The 19,088-nt window shown below is 50.2% G+C and overlaps 1 protein-coding gene across 1 annotated transcript; it reads left to right on the top strand.

Moving 5' to 3' along the window:
* The first annotated feature begins 352 nt into the window (after positions 1–352).
* Positions 353–17,655, top strand: KHSRP (KH-type splicing regulatory protein). The gene is made up of 20 exons (XM_066593735.1): positions 353–513; positions 7,386–7,479; positions 8,009–8,047; positions 8,381–8,417; positions 8,515–8,567; positions 8,655–8,726; positions 8,967–9,024; positions 9,799–9,970; positions 10,060–10,158; positions 10,881–10,991; positions 11,064–11,166; positions 11,318–11,418; positions 11,498–11,639; positions 11,735–11,895; positions 12,136–12,245; positions 13,663–13,763; positions 13,955–14,155; positions 14,728–14,799; positions 14,877–15,091; positions 17,512–17,655. The coding sequence occupies exons 1-20, from the start codon at positions 439–441 to the stop codon at positions 17,518–17,520; spliced, it is 2,025 nt and encodes a 674-aa protein (XP_066449832.1). The 5' UTR covers positions 353–438; the 3' UTR covers positions 17,521–17,655.
* The last annotated feature ends 1,433 nt before the right edge of the window (positions 17,656–19,088 follow it).

Below are 19,088 nucleotides of genomic sequence, written 5' to 3'. Positions count from 1 at the left end.
CACTCCGCAGACCGCCTCCTGATTGGCTTCTGCTGACGTCCCTCATAGCACATTCAGCCAATTCAGTGAATAAAACATATGGACTGCCAGCCCCTTGATCTTATACTCCTAGCGATTGGTTGTTTCTCCTGTCCGTCACTAGCGTGTTCCTCACTCATTGGCCGTCTCGGCCTGCAATCACTTTAGTCCCTCCCATGTCTCTTTGTCCCTATCGACGCAGGGCGCTTTCTCCTCATTGGTTATCATGATTTGCCAATCACAAACCCCTCGTCCTGCCCCTTCCTATCATTGGTCAGTCGTAACGCCGAAGTGAGAGTTGGTTGGTTGTTTGAGACGTCAGTCATCCATCTGCTCGTCTCTCCCGTTTCCCAGTGTACCTCGCGCGCCGCGGCCTTGTTCGCGCCTTCAGCCCGCGGAGGAGCCGCTGCTGCTGCCGCCATGTCCGACTATCCCGGAGCCCAGACCGGGAACCGTAAGGACGCGTTCGCTGACGCCGTACAGAGGGCTCGGCAGGTGAGACGGAGGGAGGACCTGGTGGTGAGGGGCGGAGGAGGGGACAGGCCGGCGTGTGCTGTGCATTGTGTGGCCGCAGCTGGCGCTGTGCAGTGAGGGGCACCGGCTGTAGATGCGTGCAGCCTCCGCTGCGGGGCGCTGCCGCTGCCGGCTGGACATGTGCTGCTATAGAGGTGACTGCAGTGTGGAGAGCCTATAGGTGTGCAGGTCTACACGGAGCACTCAGCGGGGCTGCCTCTTGGGGGCGCTGCACCTCCTCAGTGCAGGGGGCAGCAGAAGGGGGGCTGCAGCTCCATAGTGCAGGGGGCAGCAGAAGGGGGTGCTGCACGCTCATCACCTCTTGGGGGCGCTGCACCTCCTTAGTGCAGCAGAAGAGAGGCTGCATGCTTTCTGCCTCTTGGGGGCGCTGCACTCACTAGAGCTCTTACTAGTGCAGCATTATAGAGAGCGCTGCTGTGGGGGAAACGGCTGAAAATGTAGGAAAAATGCACAAAATCCTGCCTGTATATGGCCTCCCCCGTGGTGCTGCGGAGGCTGCAGGGGTCTTCTCACATAACTGGCGGTATACACTGCATGTCGGGACCCTCCTGCAGGGATGTGCGACGCCTCCAGTTCTAGCAGCTGTCGTAATCTCCATAGGTGTTGTCTTCCTCGTGACAACAGGGGGCGCTACTGTGGTCTTCTGTTGAAGTCTCACATCATTATTTAAATGGGTTATCCAGGACTCTTACTACTGATCACCTGTTCTGTGAGGGGTCCTCTACTGCGGGAGCGGAAGCATATAGCGCTGTCGGTATTGTAGTGGCTGTGGTTGGTATTGCATGGACTTAATTGGTGCTGAGCCTGCAGTACTAACCCTGGCCACTGCAATATGGACAGCGCTATCTGCTTCCAGTACTGTCCACGCTGATAGTGGTGCTAGAAATCGCCTGCTGGGTGGAGGTCCCAAGCCGCGGACCCCTGCTGACTAACCGATGGCCCGTCCTGAGGAGACCGTCACCAAATAGTCCCAGGAAACCCAATAAGGCCCCAGTCACACAGGCGATTGTGATACATGAAAAACAGACTGCCTTTCCGTACAATGTTCATGCATGTTTGCTTGTTTCATATGAGTTTCATCCAATACGGTTTCCAGCGTGTGGAAGAGGTGGCCGAGCTGAAGTCAGGTACCCGTCACCAGCTCAGTGCATCTGACGCCCCCTCCACTAGTAAGGCAGCAAGGTGGTAATGCAGTTCTACAACGTTACTGGTTGGTCTTCCACGGCCGGGTGTCTCCTGTGGGTTGTGGACCTCCTCTAATGCTGGCCCTCTCTTAACGCGGTGCTGCATGTCATTCTGCACGCAGTAGGGGGCGCTGTGTGCCGCTCGCCGACGTCGCGGCCCGCGGTAGGGAGCGCCGGGCCGTGCGTGCCGCTCGCCGACGTCGCGGCCCGCGGTAGGGAGCGCCGGGCCGTGCGTGCCGCTCGCCGCCGTCGCGGCCCGCGGTAGGGAGCGCCGGGCCGTGCGTGCCGCTCGCCGCCGTCGCGGCCCGCGGTAGGGAGCGCCGGGCCGTGCGTGCCGCTCGCCGACGTCCCGGCCCGCGGTAGGGAGCGCCGGGCCGTGCGTGCCGCTCGCCGACGTCCCGGCCCGCGGTAGGGAGCGCCGGGCCGTGCGTGCCGCTCGCCGACGTCCCGGCCCGCGGTAGGGAGCGCCGGGCCGTGCGTGCCGCTCGCCGACGTCCCGGCCCGCGGTAGGGAGCGCCGGGCCGTGCGTGCCGCTCGCCGACGTCCCGGCCCGCGGTAGGGAGCGCCGGGCCGTGCGTGCCGCTCGCCGACGTCCCGGCCCGCGGTAGGGAGCGCCGGGCCGTGCGTGCCGCTCGCCGACGTCCCGGCCCGCGGTAGGGAGCGCCGGGCCGTGCGTGCCGCTCGCCGTCGTCCCGGCCCGCGGTAGGGAGCGCCGGGCCGTGCGTGCCGCTCGCCGACCACCTGTCTCGGGAGGGATCTATATATTATTCCTGTGGATGGAACTATTGCAATCAGTGTGTTTCTGTGGAGCGGGACGATTAATAATCAGACCGCACTCCACGGAATAAACACGTGACTGTAGTGCTGGTCCGCTGTCAGGACATTCGGGGCGGCTCTTCTCTACAAGTCATGTGAAGACGGAGACCCCTAGATATAGACCGGTCTGCGCTGTACTCTGGGGATCGGCTAGCGATAAGCCTGTAAGAGTCTGTTACCTTCTGTTAGCCCCATGAGCTTATGGGCCGGGGCTGGGTGACCCGCTGGGGCTGGACAGCGCTATCTGCTTCCAGTACTGTCCGCTGACAGTGGTGCTGGGGGCCGGGCTGGGGCTGGGTGACCCGCTGGGGGCCGGGCTGTGAGCGTTACACTTCTCCGCTGTTCCCTCCTCTGTGAGAGCTGAATGTATGGAGTCCGACCATTATAAAATTAGATTATTCCGCAGCGCTGCCCGATGCATTCAGCGGCCGTTATCGGCACTCGCAGCAGGTAAGTATAACGCCTGCATCCCCGGACTCGGCGGTCACCTACCTTCAGTCCATAAGCTTAGCTCCTAGGGCTACAAGTAGGTGACTGATTCCTCTACACCCGCAGCGGCGCACAGTAACACACGGTGGGGATGGGGTTTTAAGAAATCTCAACCGGAAGCTGTGGCGTAAACCCGGAGTGAACTGACCTGTTCTGCCGATTTTCACCGCTGATTTCATACCTTCCATGATGGGCGAACTTGCTTTAAAGTCTGCAGCGTTTGGCGCCACAAATATGTGAACATAGCCTTATGGCGCAGATGTCACAGGGCCGGCCCAGAGAACTGAAGCGGTCTTCCAGGTATTTACTATTGATGACCTCCCCAGTAGTTGATAGCTGGGGGTCTGCCGCTCGAGATCCCTGTACAGCCGAGCCGGACGTCTGCATTGGTGGTCAGTTGGACGTGTAAGGGACCTCGCACACGCGGAATATTTCTGCAAGACGCCGAAACGTCTGCATGTGTTCCTATAGGGTTATGGAGCAGAAATCTGCAGCAGATTAAGGTGCATCTTGCAGAAATTTTCGGCACGTGTGAGAGGTCTTCACTACGATACACTTCTGGCTCCGACCTCCAGTGCGGACTTCTGGGTTTACTAAGCATCACCTAAGCGGTGATGGTGGCTCTTAGAACCTGCCGGGTGCCAGATGCGGTGCAGTGAGGGCTCAGTACGAGGTGAGGAGTGGCAGCGGCGGCGCTTAGGACTTGCCAAGTGTAGGATGTGCTGCAGTAGAGGCTCAATACGTGGTGAAAGGAGCAGTGAGGGCGACGCTTAGGACTACCTAGGTGCAGGATGTGCTGCAGTGGGGGCTCAGTACGAGGTGAGGGGAGCGGCGCTTGAGACTTGCCTACTGCGGGATGCGCTGCAGTGGGGGGGCTCCATATGAGAGGAAAGGAGCAGCGCTTAGGACTTGCTGGGTGCGGGACGCGCTGCAGTGGGGGGGCTCCATATGAGGGGAAAGGAGCAGCGCTTAGGACTTGCCAGGTGCGGGACGCGCTGCAGTGGGGGGGCTCCATATGAGGGGAAAGGAGCAGCGCTTAGGACTTGCCAGGTGCGGGACGCGCTGCAGTGGGGGGGCTCCATATGAGGGGAAAGGAGCAGCGCTTAGGACTTGCCAGGTGCGGGACGCGCTGCAGTGGGGGGGCTCCATATGAGGGGAAAGGAGCAGCGCTTAGGACTTGCTGGGTGCGGGACGCGCTGCAGTGCGGGTTCAGTACGAGGTGAGAGGATTGGCGGTGCTTAGGACTTGCTGGGTGCGAGATGCGCTGCAGTAGAGGTGAACGCAGCAGTGTTGCAGGTTCACATCAGCTGCAGATCCGTAGCTAATTACCAGGCATAGTCCTCACTGATGGAAGATTTGCTGCATTTCCCCTACCTTGCGCTTAGGACTTGCCGGGTGCGGGATGTGCTGCAGTGGGGGCTCAGTACTAGGTGAGAGGAGCGGTGATGGTGGTGCCTTGGACTTGCCTGGTGTGGGATGTGCTGCAGTCGGGGCTCAGTACGAGGCGAGAGGAGCGGTGATGGCAGTGCTTAGGACTTGCTGGGTGCGGGATGCGCTGCAGTAGAGGTGAGCGCAGCGGTGTTGCAGGTTCACATCAGCTGCAGATCCGTAGCTAATTACCAGGCATAATCCTCACTAATGGAAGATTTGCTGCATTTCCCCTACCTTGCGCTTAGGACTTGCTGGGTGCGGGATGCGCTGCAGTGGGGGCTCAGTACGAGGTGAGCGCAGCAGTGTTGCAGGTTCGCATTCGCAGCTGAATACCTGGCATGATCCTCACTGATGGAAGATTTTCAGCCGTTCTGCTACCTGTGAATGCACCTCAAAAGGGGCTCTGCCATCAGGATTTAAATGGTAATTACCCCGTAGCGCTGGCGGCACATGTAACACCCTGGATATAGGCTTATTGTAAAACAAATTTAGGGAAAGACTTATGTCTATGTACTTAACGATGCCTGCTTATTGCCTTCGACTCATGGAGGTTTACCTCAACTTCAGTGCATTTGTTCACTTCCCCATAGAGGTCAACGGGGGGGGGGGGGGGGGGGGATGCAAATGTGCGTGCAACACGTGAGGAGATGTGTGATACGCCGTGTACTTACACTGGAAAGAGAACACTCCTGGAACTAAATGGCCATTCCAGTCGGTGCGTCCTGTTTGCTGCGGCGGAAAACATGCAGTGAAATGGGTCAATATGAAATATGAATAAGCATTGTGCGTATGCCGTGTGAAGAGCAGGCGTATGCACAGCAGTTTATGGGTGAGGGGCATCAGTTGGATGTAAACGTGGAGCTCTTGACCCTGGACGGGGCTGAATCTGTTTGTGGATCTGCACCAAAATCCCGTCAGACTGGCATGTGCCCCCGGTTCCCCCTCTGAGGGTTTTATTCGGGTTTTGCAGTCTAGTCGGGTTGTGGGTTTTTTTTCTTCCTGTAAAATTGCATCAAAATACCCGACTTTTGCCGAAGTTGCAGTATTTTGAGGCAGCGATTGCAGTAAAACCTGCGGTGTCTGGATGAGCCCCAATGTGTGATGCCAGTCTACTAGGTTAGGCTTCCACGACGTGCGAGGGTTTTGTTGCAGCGTCTCGGGTTCTCGTGGCTTACGCCATGCTGGGCACTAATCACACCTGGATGGTTCCTCTACAATACTCTGTGCTGAAATCAAACTCCCTGTTGGTTTAATTTAACTGCTTTTTATTCATTTTATTAAAATATAATAAAATGCAATAAAATTCCAATCCCTGTGTAATCAGATTGTACCGCAGCGCCACAAAAGTGTGGAAAATTGTGCAACTAATCGGCAGTCATTTTGGTATAACTGATGAATGGCCAATAGAGATGAGCGAGCATTGTCCTTAGCGAGTACCTGCCCGCTCGGGAGAAAAGGTTCGGCTGCCGGCGCGGGTGAGCTGCGGCAGTGAGCAGGGGGGAGAGAGGGAGAGAGAGACCTACCCTCCGTTCCTCCCCGCCCGCCGCCGGCAGCCGAATCTTTGCTCCCGAGCGGGCAGGTACTCGCTAAGGGCAATGGTCGAACGAGCAATTGCCCTTAGCAAGTATGCTCGCTCATCACTAATGGCCAAGTGAAAGACAAGGTAAAGTCCGTTTATGTGGGACGACTGCTGGCTGATTAATCGCTCAAGAGAGTGACTTCAGGCTGTAGCTGTTTTGTGTAGACATGGCCGCCGCCGCAGGGTTCACCCGTCTTTTTGTTTCAGCTTGCCAAAAAGATAGTTTCTGGTTGATAAAAGTCTTCCGGTGTAAAATCAGCTGTTGCGGTTGCCATAGCAACCCATCGGCTTTTCGCAATTACATAGAGCAGGACCGATGTCGCTGGAACACACTCCCTCTTTGATTGCGGCATGTTTATATCTACACGCTTAGAGCGTCCAATGGGCGGTCCTATCGGTGATTGGCAGCCTTCCCTGTATGTACAGTTATACAGTGTCTGTCACTGATGGCTCCGCCCATTGGACTGTTCAGTTCAGAATGCGCAGGGATATAAATAAATAAAATGCCAGTTCTACGGAATCTTCCCCATAAAGCGAAGATCAGTCCGCTCGGCTCTGTACGTTCGTGTGATACGCGGTAACTCGCAGTCAATCAATTACGTTGTCTCAGCCGTTCCACTCACAGTGGCGTGTCGCAATTGCATAATCCACAAGCGCAAAATAGAACACAACATGTTCTCTATTGCCTTGTATATACACATGCCCGTACACAATTACACTGCGTATGGGCTGCAGGTATATGCGACAACGCAGGAAATATAAACCAAACCGGCTGTACTGCGCCTGGCCATAGTACAGTGACGCTGTACGCAGGGTCACGGCCGGGTTCACCGCTACAAAGCTCTCCGGGAGCCCTGCGGTGGTTTACGCTCACAGCCGTGTGAGCCCGGCCTAAATCCCAGAAAGAGACCGACTAATGTACTTAAAAATGTCCCACCTTTTCTGCGCGGTCCTGACAAACACCCCGTGTACCCCGGAGCGCCTTAGATGGTTATGGTCCTATTACTCCTGATACGTCCCAAGATCCAACGTTGGGTCTGAATGCTAATAAAACTTCCATCTCTAGTCGGTACGTAAGCACATATGTGATAAGTCTGTTCGGGCTCTTTGCTCTTGGCTTGTAGCAGTTGTCGGTCCCGCCTGGTTTACTGACGCCGGTGTGACCGCGCTGCTAGCTCTTAGAGGTACGAGGCTCCTCTTATTTTTATAGGGGTTCAGCTCACTACATAATATACTGGTACTACATAGAATGAAGTAATCTAACCTGTTCTGACCGCTCTGTGACGCTCCGAGTGTAAGTCTGGTAGTAACGTCTCACCTCTTGTCCTAAACAGATTGCAGCAAAAATCGGCGGCGATGCCACGGGGGGCGTAAACAACACCCAAGAATTTAATTTTGGCGGTCAGAAAAGGCAATTAGAAGATGGAGGTAAGAACCTGATAGTGTTATATGACGCGTGATATATAATCAGGCTGGTGGTAGAAGGTGGAGATTGAGCAGCTTACAAACAATGGCTGCACAACTTTTTTTTCTGTGTGCGCCATATTGTTTTACTTTAAGATGTTACACACCTGACAATCCTGCACCCCTCCCGTGTAGTAATAGCCGCCTATCCTCTCCTACCTACCCTCCTTCCTCACTCATTGGTGCCGTTCCATGAGCGTGAAGGAAAGCACTCATCGGTAGTACAGGCTCCTGTTAAGCACACGTGTAGTTAGCGTGTGGCAGAAGCCTGTATCGGCCAATGACTGCTGAGGAAAGCACTGATTGCAGCCTTCACTAGAGCCGCTGGCCCCGGCGATCTCGCACAGAAACCCGGCGGGCCGCACGTACTTCACCAGTGTGTGTTTATGCCTAGCAGGGTCTCCGGTCTGCCATAATGCTACACCCCTATTATGAACAACACTTTAGTACCAGTCGCTGAAGTAACCCTGACCCTTTTATTCCCCCTTCTCAGACCAACCAGAGTGCAAGAAACTGGCAACACAAAGCGAACGTAAGTGATCTTCATTTATGAGGGTTCTTGGAGAAGGTCCGAACTCCTCCACGTGCGTTGGTCTGTGTTTGTTAGGTTGATTGTCCATACTGGAGTGTTCTGTTATATCTTGGCCAATCTGGCCTTTGTAGTTCGCCCTTCCGGTGTGTTCAGGACGGTCACTGGTTAAGTTCATTCAGAGCCATGCCATCACTTAGTTATCCCTTTATCTGTGCTCCCTGCTCATTGACGCTGAGGGCCGCGCTCGCTGGGAGATGATGGACCGTTCTATATGTTGTTGTCTCTGGACTTTACTCTGCAGGACTCTAATGTGTATGTTTGTGTATATTTCAGCCATCGCCCCTCCTCTCACTCCTGTACATCCACCTCGGTAAGTTGTCTACCTTTTTAGTTTTTTTTATTATTTTTATCCCTTTCTATTGCTTCTTGTATTACACTTCACAGTAACCTCATTCTTGTGGCTCTAGGGCAACATCGCTGACGGAAGAATATCGCGTTCCTGACGGCATGGTGGGACTGAGTGAGTGTTTAATGCCTTTGTGTTCTTATTTTGTATAACAATTGTAAGTGATGCCGTTCTAGACTAATGAGCCGTCTTCCCTTTCAGTCATTGGCCGCGGAGGAGAGCAAATAAACAAGATCCAGCAAGAGTCGGGATGTAAAGTTCAGATTTCCCCAGGTGAGATTGGATGTCTCTTTATACTTCTCTGGGGGATGGCCCACAACCAGATTGTGCCCAGAGGGCTTTTTTTATGCCTCATGCAGACATTGATTACATGTGGATATACCATCATTGTCTGACTACTGGGACCCCTACCAATGCCAGACGTGTTGTTAATCTTGTAGTTTTGTAGCAGTCATGCGCATCTGGTGCAGACAGTTAAAGGTAACTACTAATAAGCTATCTCTTCTATTACAGACAGTGGTGGGCTCCCGGAGAGGGTGGTGTCACTAACTGGGTCTCCAGAAGCGGTGCAGTAAGTAAATGTCACCTGTAACCGCCACTACATAAAAACTCTTGTCTCCATCAATCCAGCATTAATGGGCACCACACTGCAAGTTAGGTGCTCACTACTTGCTATACATTTGTGTCAGAGGTAGCGTAAGGCTCTTTTCACACTTGAGTTGTGAACATTCATCCGGTTTTTCATGTTAACTTCAAGAATGGCGTAATCCGCAGCATGAGTCTTGTCGAAAATATTTGGACCCAATTCAATCAGCGACCAGATAGAAGTATCAGAGGACAGATTTGTCACACCGTGTGACGTGGCTTCTGGTATAAATTAAAGACCTGATGCTAGTGTGAACAGAAACTTAAAGGGGTTTTCTAGGAATTTACTATCTATCATCTATCCTCAGGATAGGTCATCAGTAGTTGATCTTTGGTGATCAGCTACTCAGAATCTCTGATTAGCTAATCCTCTGACCTGCTTTTATTACTGTCACTCATCCTCATTGGGTTTGGAGCCGGAAGTGTGATAAAAGGCATCGCTTCCATTGAAATCAGTGGGAGTGATGCCTCAGAGAATAGGTGATTTGATAGTACATTCATAGAAAACCCCTTTGAGAAGATGGCACTCTTCATATGTAGCCCACCTGGCAGTCCGCTATAGTTACGTGCATAAGCTGCTGAGTGTTTAGCCAAATGAACCACATTGTCTTCATTTGTGAAGTGTCGTTCTTCTAACCTTATTCGTACCTATGCCCTGGTGGTGTTGGCCTCATACTGCATCTCTCCGTTATTTCTGTAGGAAGGCTAAGATGATGCTTGACGACATAGTAGCTCGGGGCCGTGGAGGACCACCCGGCCAGTTTCATGATAATGCCAATGGGCAGAACGGCTCATTACAAGAGATTATGATCCCTGCTGGCAAAGCCGGACTCATTATTGGGAAGGGTGGTGAAACGATCAAACAGCTGCAAGTAAGTGACATCGTTCAGTACATTGGACGGCGGCCGGGACGTGCAGACTGGCCCTTCATGTAAGCTCTTATCTTTCCCTCCCTTTCCAGGAACGTGCTGGGGTAAAAATGATTCTGATACAAGATGGCTCCCAGGGCACAAATGTCGATAAGCCCCTGCGCATTGTGGGAGAGCCCTTCAAAGTGCAAGTAGGTTTCCAGTAATCTAAGCCATGGCTATATCCTATCACAACTGCTGCTATGTCTGCACTGAGTTACTCTATATATAGGGCAGTGGCACAATGCCTGGACTCAAGGGAAAGGTTTTTAATGGGACACTGGCATTAATTAAGCTGCTGCTTGTATAGTTATATATCATCCTGCTTTTCAGCGCTTTGCTTGGGACTGGCCATTCTTGCTACACTTCCGATATTAGTACCAGTACTATTGTATGTTTTACGGTTTGTGAGCTTAACAGAATGTGTGGCAGGTCTGTTCCTGTGGACCTGCCATAAAGGTCTGATAGACGTGTGGTCCCCCCTATATGGAGCACATGAATCTCCTGATTCTGTGAGACTGTAAGTGGTCTTTGCAACCATTTCTTGGTTATTTGGCCATGGCATGGGTTTCACAACCGAAGAATGCGGTGTAGTACTGCCATCTTCTAGTCACTTGAAGTTGATGTGATGTGCTGAGACTTGCAAGTAGCCGCAATCATTACAAGAAGTCTAGTTAAGTTACATTTTTATGATCTCTGGGTTGGCTTACGGCTGCTGCATTGACTTCAGTAAGACTAGGAGATCCGTGCTCTTTGGTCGTATAACTTGGGCCGTAGCCAAAGTCACCTTTTAGCCCTAGCCTTGTTCTGTGTCTCTGTCTCCATCAAAATCCACACACTTATACCGCCTCTATATTATGTTCTCCTTCTGCAGCAAGCCTGTGAGATGGTCATGGATCTTTTACGAGAACGAGATCAGGGAAACTTCGGTGACAGAAATGAATATGGCTCCCGGGGAGGAGGAGGAGGTGGTGGCGGCATAGATGTAAGTAGCAGCCACGGCTTGTGGTGATCAGTGGACTGTGTGAAAGGGGTTCATTCATTTTCTTCGTTGCAGGTACCGGTCCCTCGGCACTCGGTAGGGGTAGTGATTGGGCGTAATGGAGAAATGATCAAGAAAATTCAGAATGACGCCGGTGTCAGGATACAGTTTAAGCAAGGTGAAAATCAAGTCTCTCAGTCCTTATTCCATGTGTACAAACTCCTGGAACTTGATGGTGTCATAAAATCCGTATAATACATTGTCCTTGTATTAAAATGTTGGTGCCAGATTCTGTGAGTGAAGATCTAATCAAGGTCTCTCCCCTACAGATGATGGAAGCGGTCCTGATAAGATCGCACACATTATGGGTCCCCCTGACAGGTGTGATCACGCAGCTAGGATAATTAGTGACCTATTGCAAAGTTTGAGAGTAAGTACTTGTAGCAGTTAGCGTTACCTGTCTAATTCCTTATCCATTATATTACATGTACTTGTTTTTGCTTCTGTAGAGCGGTCCACCAGGACCTCCGGGGCCTGGAATGCCACCTGGTGGTAGAGGAAGGGGTCGAGGGCAAGGGCCATGGGGGCCTCCTGGAGGAGAAATGACCTTTTCCATACCTTCTCATAAATGTGGCCTAGTTATTGGTAGAGGTAAGTGGACTGACTGTCTGTTGTGTTCACACTAAGATTTCCTTCAGGCACCTTCTTGTCTTCTATTCTCTTTAACCAATTACTAATATCTGCAGGTGGAGAAAATGTAAAGGCAATTAACCAACAGACTGGGGCATTTGTGGAGATCTCGCGGCAGCCGCCACCAAACGGTGACCCAAACTTTAAAATGTTCATTATCCGTGGCTCTCCACAACAGATTGACCATGCCAAACAGCTTATCGAAGAGAAGATTGAGGTGAGCGGGGGGGGGAGGGGGGGGGGCATTGTTTATTGGCCATGCTGAAGTTATGGGAAGTGCAGGAATGTCTCAGTTCTTGACATAACGCTGGGTGAGTGAGTTGCCTCCCCATTGCATCAGCATAAGCTCCCTGTTTATCTTGCAGCGATATAGAAAGCTATAGAAATTGGTTCCTTTTTATTACAAACCATAAACCAATTTTAATACTGAAACACAATGTATTTTGCTTTTTCCCAGGGTCCCCTGTGTCCGATTGGTCCTGGCCCCCCAGGTCCTGGTCCAGCTGGCCCCATGGGTCCATTTAACCCAGGTCCTTACCCACCTGGACCACCAGGAGCTCCACCACAGTATGTACCTTACTCATGGGCATTGGAATGTATAGAATCTCTTATTTATTTATTTATTTGGGGGGGGGGGGTGTTTGAATTAACATTACATGAAATTTTAGGTGCAAGTGTCTTCATAAATACATCTGTTTTATAACAACTGCATCAGGAAGGTTCATAAATGCGCTTAACCCTTTCCAATCCACTGTCTGATGTCTGAAGACATTATGATTTAAGGTTGTACAGCTCCAATGATGGAAGACGTCCGTCGGGGTTCTCTTACTGTATATTGCCAGCCTCTCTGCTGTCAGAGCCTATCCAACGTGTCACCTCATGCAGTACTGGCTTTAGCCAGCGTATAGCGTCGTTGTATAATCGCAGAAAAAGAGTAAGCCCCCTAGGAAAACCAGGGTACAAATTGGATTGGAAAGGGCTAAATTCATCATTTCTTTCCTCCTGGCAGCCGGGGACCTAACACAGTATATGTAATAGTATGTAAGGTGTTAACCCCGTACATCCAGCTGGGCCTATTAACCTGCAATGCTGACATAAAAGAAGGCAAAATAAAACAACCCCACGAAGTTTAAGCCAATTTTCCTCATTTTAGGAAGAAAAAGTCTGACAGCGACATTTAAATGCCCAAGCCTATCTCGGCGTTGGGGGCGCCCCACCCCTCCCTGCACAGTAAGATTGAGAGGTGCCACCATGGTGTCATAGCCTATGTCTGCCTACTAAGATGGGTCTGTGGCCTGTCTTCATAGAATGCCATTACAGAGAGTCCCAGGAGCCTATTCAGAAGTACATTTGTTCTTATGTCTGCACAAATGCTAGTATGGAGGGGGGTTGTGGCTGGATCCCGCTCCATACAACGTCGGGTACTGGATGTTTCTTACAGCCGACACCCGGCCGCAGCAGCTCCGACAGGCCCCGCTGCTCATCGGGCTGTTAACGCTTTAAATGCCGCCGTCAGAATTGCATCATAGTTACTGACAGGCTTGTTCGTATCTTGCGAAGTTCGTAACTCGAAGGTTCGCAGGTAGGGGAGGATCTGTATGCTGAAGCTTTTCAGTATATTACATAAGTGATCAAACAATTACAAGTTCCAAGTCAGTCAAGTTTTTGTATTGTAGAAAATAAAGGATATTAATAGTCCCCCCCCCCCCCCCCCCTGGTATTTAAATATAATTATAAAAAATCTAAAAAAGACCAAAGCACTTGGAATTGCAGCATTTGTAAAAGTCTGATCTGTCAAGATAATGCATTATTTGTCCCACGGTGAGCGACATACACAACATTAAGTACTAAACTAGGCTGCATCCTCAGAGGGCTGGTTGTTAAAGTAGCAAAAAATGTAAGGTGTTTTTTTTGTTTTTTTTTGTGTTTTTTTTTTTTTCTTTCTTTCCTAATTCTTCTAAGCCCTTCTTTCTTTCTGTTGTAGTCCAGGTCCACCACCGCCTCCACCTCCTCACCAGTACCCTCCACAAGGCTGGGGCGGTTCGTATCCCCAGTGGGGACAGCCGCCAGCCCCTCACGACCCCAGTAAGTTTTATATTGTGAATGCAACAGGTAACTGAAAAGTGCTAAATCCAATGTGTCAACAGCCGTGTGCGTTGTTGGTGATTGATTTATTTGTGTGTGTGTGTGTGTGTGTGTGTTGTTTTTTTTTTTTGTGACTTTATATGTTCCTAATCTACACTTCATTTTTTGTTTGTTTTTTTCTCTCTCAACAGCAAAACCTCCAGCCCCCACAGACCCCAGCGCTGCATGGGCCGCGTACTACTCTCACTACTACCAACAGCCACCTGCTCCTGTTCCTGGGCAGCCCCCTTCCGTCCCTGTCCCTCCACCTCAAGGAGAACCTCCTCAACAGCCCCCGCCTGCCAGCCAGCCTGACTACACAAAGGCTTGGGAGGAGTATTATAAGAAGATGGGTGAGTGTAAAGCTGCTGCTATAACTTCCCTTGCTGGTCAGACTTCACACAAATCGCTTTGCCTAAGGCCGGTGACACCACTGTATTTCAGCCTTGTTTTTGTGTTCGTAGCATGAGGGTGATCAAGGAGTGGAACAGGTTGCCACGGGAGGTGGAAGGGTTCAAACAAAGGCTGGAAAAATATCTGTCTGGGATGATTTGGTGAATCCTGCACTGAGCAGGGGGTTGGACCCGATGACCCTGGAGGTCCCTTCCAACTCTACCAGTCTATGAGCATGAGACCAAATCACGGGTCTCCTGACCCAAACTCCAAGCATCATAGTAATCTATGATTCTCCGAGTTCGGGTCGGGAGACCTGTGGACAATCTGGGATGCACATCCGTATTACAGATGCAAAAATGTAGCCGAAATATGATGGTGTCAACGGCCTAATGAGCACAATTAGGGCAATTTTCATTTAACTGCTTTTTTTTCTTCTCTCTAAACCCTTTTAGATTAGGCTTTTGCCGTGCGGCTGTGATGTAGCTGGTGTACCTGTGTAGTTCTCTCTAACTCTCTCATCCATTTACAGGTCAGCAAACGACTCAGCCCACAGGACAACCAGATTACACAAAGGCCTGGGAAGAATATTACAAGAAACAAGGTATAGTGTCTGATCGCCTGCCTCTCACCATGTTGCATCTTGTTATGGATCTTTCCTAATGCTGCTTTGTATTGTAGCGCAAGCCGCAGCAGCAGGTGCTCCTGGTGCCCCAGCTGCAGCTACAGCAGCGGCTGCAACCGCAGCGGTGGCAGCGGCATCAACTGCTCCACCAACAGCACAACCAGATTACAGTGCAGCATGGGCAGAATATTACAGGCAACAGGCGGCATACTATGGACAGGCACCTGGAGCGCCACCCACACAGCCTCCTCCGGCACAGCCGGGGCCACAGGTTAGTCCCTAATACAAAGTAAGACACAGACTGCTGTGATTGCCAGCCACACATGACGAGCTATAAGAGGATGTATTTGCACCTCTTCTTTTTGGTGTAATTTTTTTAAAGTCCTGATTTCTGGAGCAGAGAGAACTGCAGCTACAGCCATTTGAAGTGGGGTTGGCAATACTGAATTTACAGTTGTCATCCAGTCTGTGTGCAGAAGGAGCAATCGAGAATTATCTAGGATTCTCCTGTCTTCTCCCTGTTTCCCTGTCAGTTATTTCTCCCCTTTTACACAATGCCTTAACCCCATAACGCTTCAGATTGTACATTTTGCAGGTGTTAACCCTTAAAATACCCCGAATTGCTGTCTGCAATGAGATCACAGGATGCTATTTATTTGCCATTGCAGCTGAGGACCTTCTGAAAGCCCCCTAGGTTGTCATTTCAGACTGCCTGTCAGATCACAGTATATTATTATGGTATTACATAATACTTGCGGGAGTCATCAAATCCTCACAATTTCTTTTTCCCTATTGGGACTAAGAAAAAACAAATGTGAAAATCAGTTTCAAGTTAGTTATATATAAAGTTATATATAGTAAAGGGTAATCAGTAAAAAAAAAAAAACACTCGCCATATATATATAGAATCTAAATTAAAAATTAACTAGAGATGAGCGAGTATACTCGCTAAGGCCCTACTCGCTCGAGTAATGTGCCTTAGCCGAGTATCTCCCCGCTCGTCCCTAAGGATTCGGGGGTCGCCGCAGCTGACAGGTGAGTTGCGGCGGGGAAGGAGATTTGGGGGGGGGGGGGGAGATCTCCCCTCCGTTCTTCCCCTCCGTTCTTCCCCACTGCTCCCCGCCCCTGACGGCCTCCGAATCTTTAGGGACAAGCGGGGAGATACTCGGCTAAGGCACATTACTCGAGTGAGTAGTGCCTTAGCGAGTATACTCGCTCATCTCTAAAACTAACCCATATTTTGTGTCGATGAATCCATAAAAGTCCGATCTATCAGTAATGCATTATTTACACCGTATGGTCAACATCGCCAGGAAGAAAAGAACTCCAGAATTGTGCTGCCCTGCCCCCAATAAAAAGTTATCAAATAGTCATATGTACTCCCAAAATGGTACCAATAGAAATAATAGGAAGTCCCGTAAAAAACGAGCCCTCGACGACTGAGTAGACGCAAAACTTAAAAGTTAAAGTGGCAGAAAATATTTTTTTCCAAAGATATTTTAAAAGTAGTACAGCAAAAAAAACGCTCTACACTTGGTATCTTAGTAATCGTACTGACCCATAGTATAAAGTTACCATGTGATTGAGTACACTGTAAAAACAAGACCTGTATTAAATAGTATCGAACGATACAACTCTCCCCACAAAACATTTTTGCATGGGAAAAAAATGTATTTTTGTTTTTTTGTTTTTTTTCACGCAATCAAACATCGTGTGAAAAAATGCTCCCCTGTAAGTGAATCCATTAAAATGCAGCGCTCGCTATGGATGCAACAATCTTCCGGCACAGATGCACCCGTGTGAACAAACCCTTAGCTCATGTTCACGGGTAGCCAAAATGCTGATTTCCCGCATTGGTAAATCTACAAATTAAAAAACCCTGTCATTCTGCAGATCAGTGCGGATTTTGACTCTAAATAGAGTGAATCTGCAGTGGATTCGCCCTGCGCAGCGCTCCGCTCCCAATATGGCGCGCTGCTGCACCAATGTGCTGAGTTTAAAGGGGTTGTCTCGCGAAAGCAAGTGGGGTTGCACTTCTGTATGGCCATATTAATGCACTTTGTAATATACATCGTGCATTAAATATGAGCCATACAGAAGTTATTCACTTACCTGCGTAGCTCCGCCCCGTTACGCGTGCCGATTCCAGCCTGATTTGCTGGAATCGGCACACGTGACGGGGCGGGGCTACGCGATGACACGTAGAAGGGGACGGAGCCAGAACGCCGCTGCTGCCGGACAGACCCAAAGGCAGAAGACCCTTCTGCGCAAGCGTGTCTAATCGGGCGATTAGACGCTGAAGTTAGACGGAGCCATGGAGACGGGGACGCCAGCGCAGGGAAGGTAAGTGAATAACTTCTGTATGGCTCATATTTAATGCACGATGTATATTACAAAGTGCATTAATATGGCCATACAGAAGTGCTGAACCCCACTTGCTGCCGCGAGACAACCCTTTTAAGTTAAATGGTATTTTGATGTGAAAAACCTGCAGCATTTCCACTAGATGTGAACGTTCCCCTAAGGTGACCCGAGTTCTGCGCCAAATCTATTAACATGAGCCATAAATCCTACATCTCCAATAAGTGCCATTTTCAGGAGGGTTTCTCCAGGTTTAGTCAGCGATCATCTGTCTGTAACATGTCATCCATACCGTGTGGCCGTTCCTCACCGCCGTCTCCTCTCTTCCAGGCCCAGTGAATGTCACTACTTGTCGTCACTCATTACCAGTCTGGAGTTGGGAGCCTCTGTTGCTGACCTCAGTGAGGGGAGAAGCTATCTGAGAAGTCCCCCTAGTTGTATTTTTATTTTTTTTTTATTTAGGACATTTTCCTGTTTTTGTCCTTCATCCTTTTCTGGTTTTTCATCTTTAAAACGAGAATTTCTCACCCCGTGGGAGTTTATTCAATGAAATGGGCAGGTTCTAGACATTAGGACTAATCTGAGCGCCTCCCGTCCACTCGCCTCCCAGCAATTAAACGGTTTTATTCACTGGAGCTGCCTGTGAGTAATGAAATCCATACGAATTTTTTTTTTTAACGTAAAGAGGATTATCCCCCCCTCCCCCCCATGTCCCTGTGCTTTTAGTTGGTTGAACATTCCCTGGTGACACCCCCCATGCTGTCTGCTGGTCCCACATCTGCAGCTGGGGCCTTGTGAAGTGCGCTGGTCCCTCCCGCAAATGGGGGGTCGTGATGTGTTTTGTCTGTTCAGAGACATGGAAACTGTACGCTGAGTTTTTACTTTTTATTGCCTGTTTTTAACTTCACAATAAACAATGACAAAACTCTCCCGACTTGGCTCTCTCTGCTCTGTTCTTCCATCATCTCTTCTGTCTGGCACATTTTTATTTTGCTGTTTGTTTCTTCTGATATTCTATGCTGTGATTTGGAACGGCCTAGGGGACCCCAATAAATCTGTGAAAGAAAATGGTCTTGGTCTTGTCTACATAGTTCACGGTTACTCACCTGTACAGGTGCATTCTGGGACAGGTAGAAGCACTGTTATATCTATGCATGCTGTGAGCCTGAACGGTTGGGGGTATTTTATGATTGATCCAAGCCTTCAGTCCATATCGGCTTTTAACCTCCAGTCTGTAATAGATTTTAGGATGTCTGTCTCCACTTGTCTGATCTCTTGCAAACTACTGAGCGACGCCAGAAATTGGACCAAGCCTCTTACTGCTTTGTCACAGGATTTGTCTGCAAGTGTCAACATGCAGGGAGAGCTGCTTCCTCAATTGTAATAGTCGTGAAAAAGATGGCGGACAGAAACAACATTCCTAGGTTAGTAGTTCCATGTGTAGCAAGTCGTGTATGAAGTGTTTTTCTTCATCACTGCCTTAGGGTGCCTGCACACGAGCAGAATTTCAAGCGCGTGATTTTAGGCACATAATCCGCCCCAGACCGCAGCCAATATACTCCTATGAGGATCCGCAGTTGTCCCCAGACGGACGGATGTGTATCGCGTTTTTTCACGCGCGTGAAAAAATGTGCGACCTGTTCTAATTTTGGTCGGATCATGCGCGTGAAGTCTCCAATACAAGTGAATGGGTGCGTTTTTTCACGCAGTACATCCGCAGTGCAGCTGCGGATGGAGTCACTGGTTGCTATGACTACAGGAAGTAGGCATGGTAGGAGGCGTCCCAACACACAGCACAGAGCTTCACAGGCACATTTCAACTGCAGATCTGTCCTTTCAGTCCCCTCATCTACCAGAGAGCAGCCAGCAGACACCAGCCTGCCACAAGCCATAATGATCGACATGGG

This window comes from Eleutherodactylus coqui, chromosome 2 (assembly GCF_035609145.1).
Source record: "Eleutherodactylus coqui strain aEleCoq1 chromosome 2, aEleCoq1.hap1, whole genome shotgun sequence".
Taxonomy (NCBI): domain Eukaryota; kingdom Metazoa; phylum Chordata; class Amphibia; order Anura; family Eleutherodactylidae; genus Eleutherodactylus; species Eleutherodactylus coqui.
This window is presented reverse-complemented; position numbering and strand designations above follow the sequence as displayed.

Coding starts and splice junctions, on each gene's coding strand:
- KHSRP (XM_066593735.1), top strand. CDS start 439: ATGTCCGACTATCCCGGAGCCCAGACCGGGAACCGTAAGGACGCGTTC. Junction 8,418..8,514: donor ACTCCTGTACATCCACCTCG/GTAAGTTGTCTA, acceptor TTGTGGCTCTAG/GGCAACATCGCTGACGGAAG. Junction 11,167..11,317: donor CAGGATACAGTTTAAGCAAG/GTGAAAATCAAG, acceptor TCTCCCCTACAG/ATGATGGAAGCGGTCCTGAT.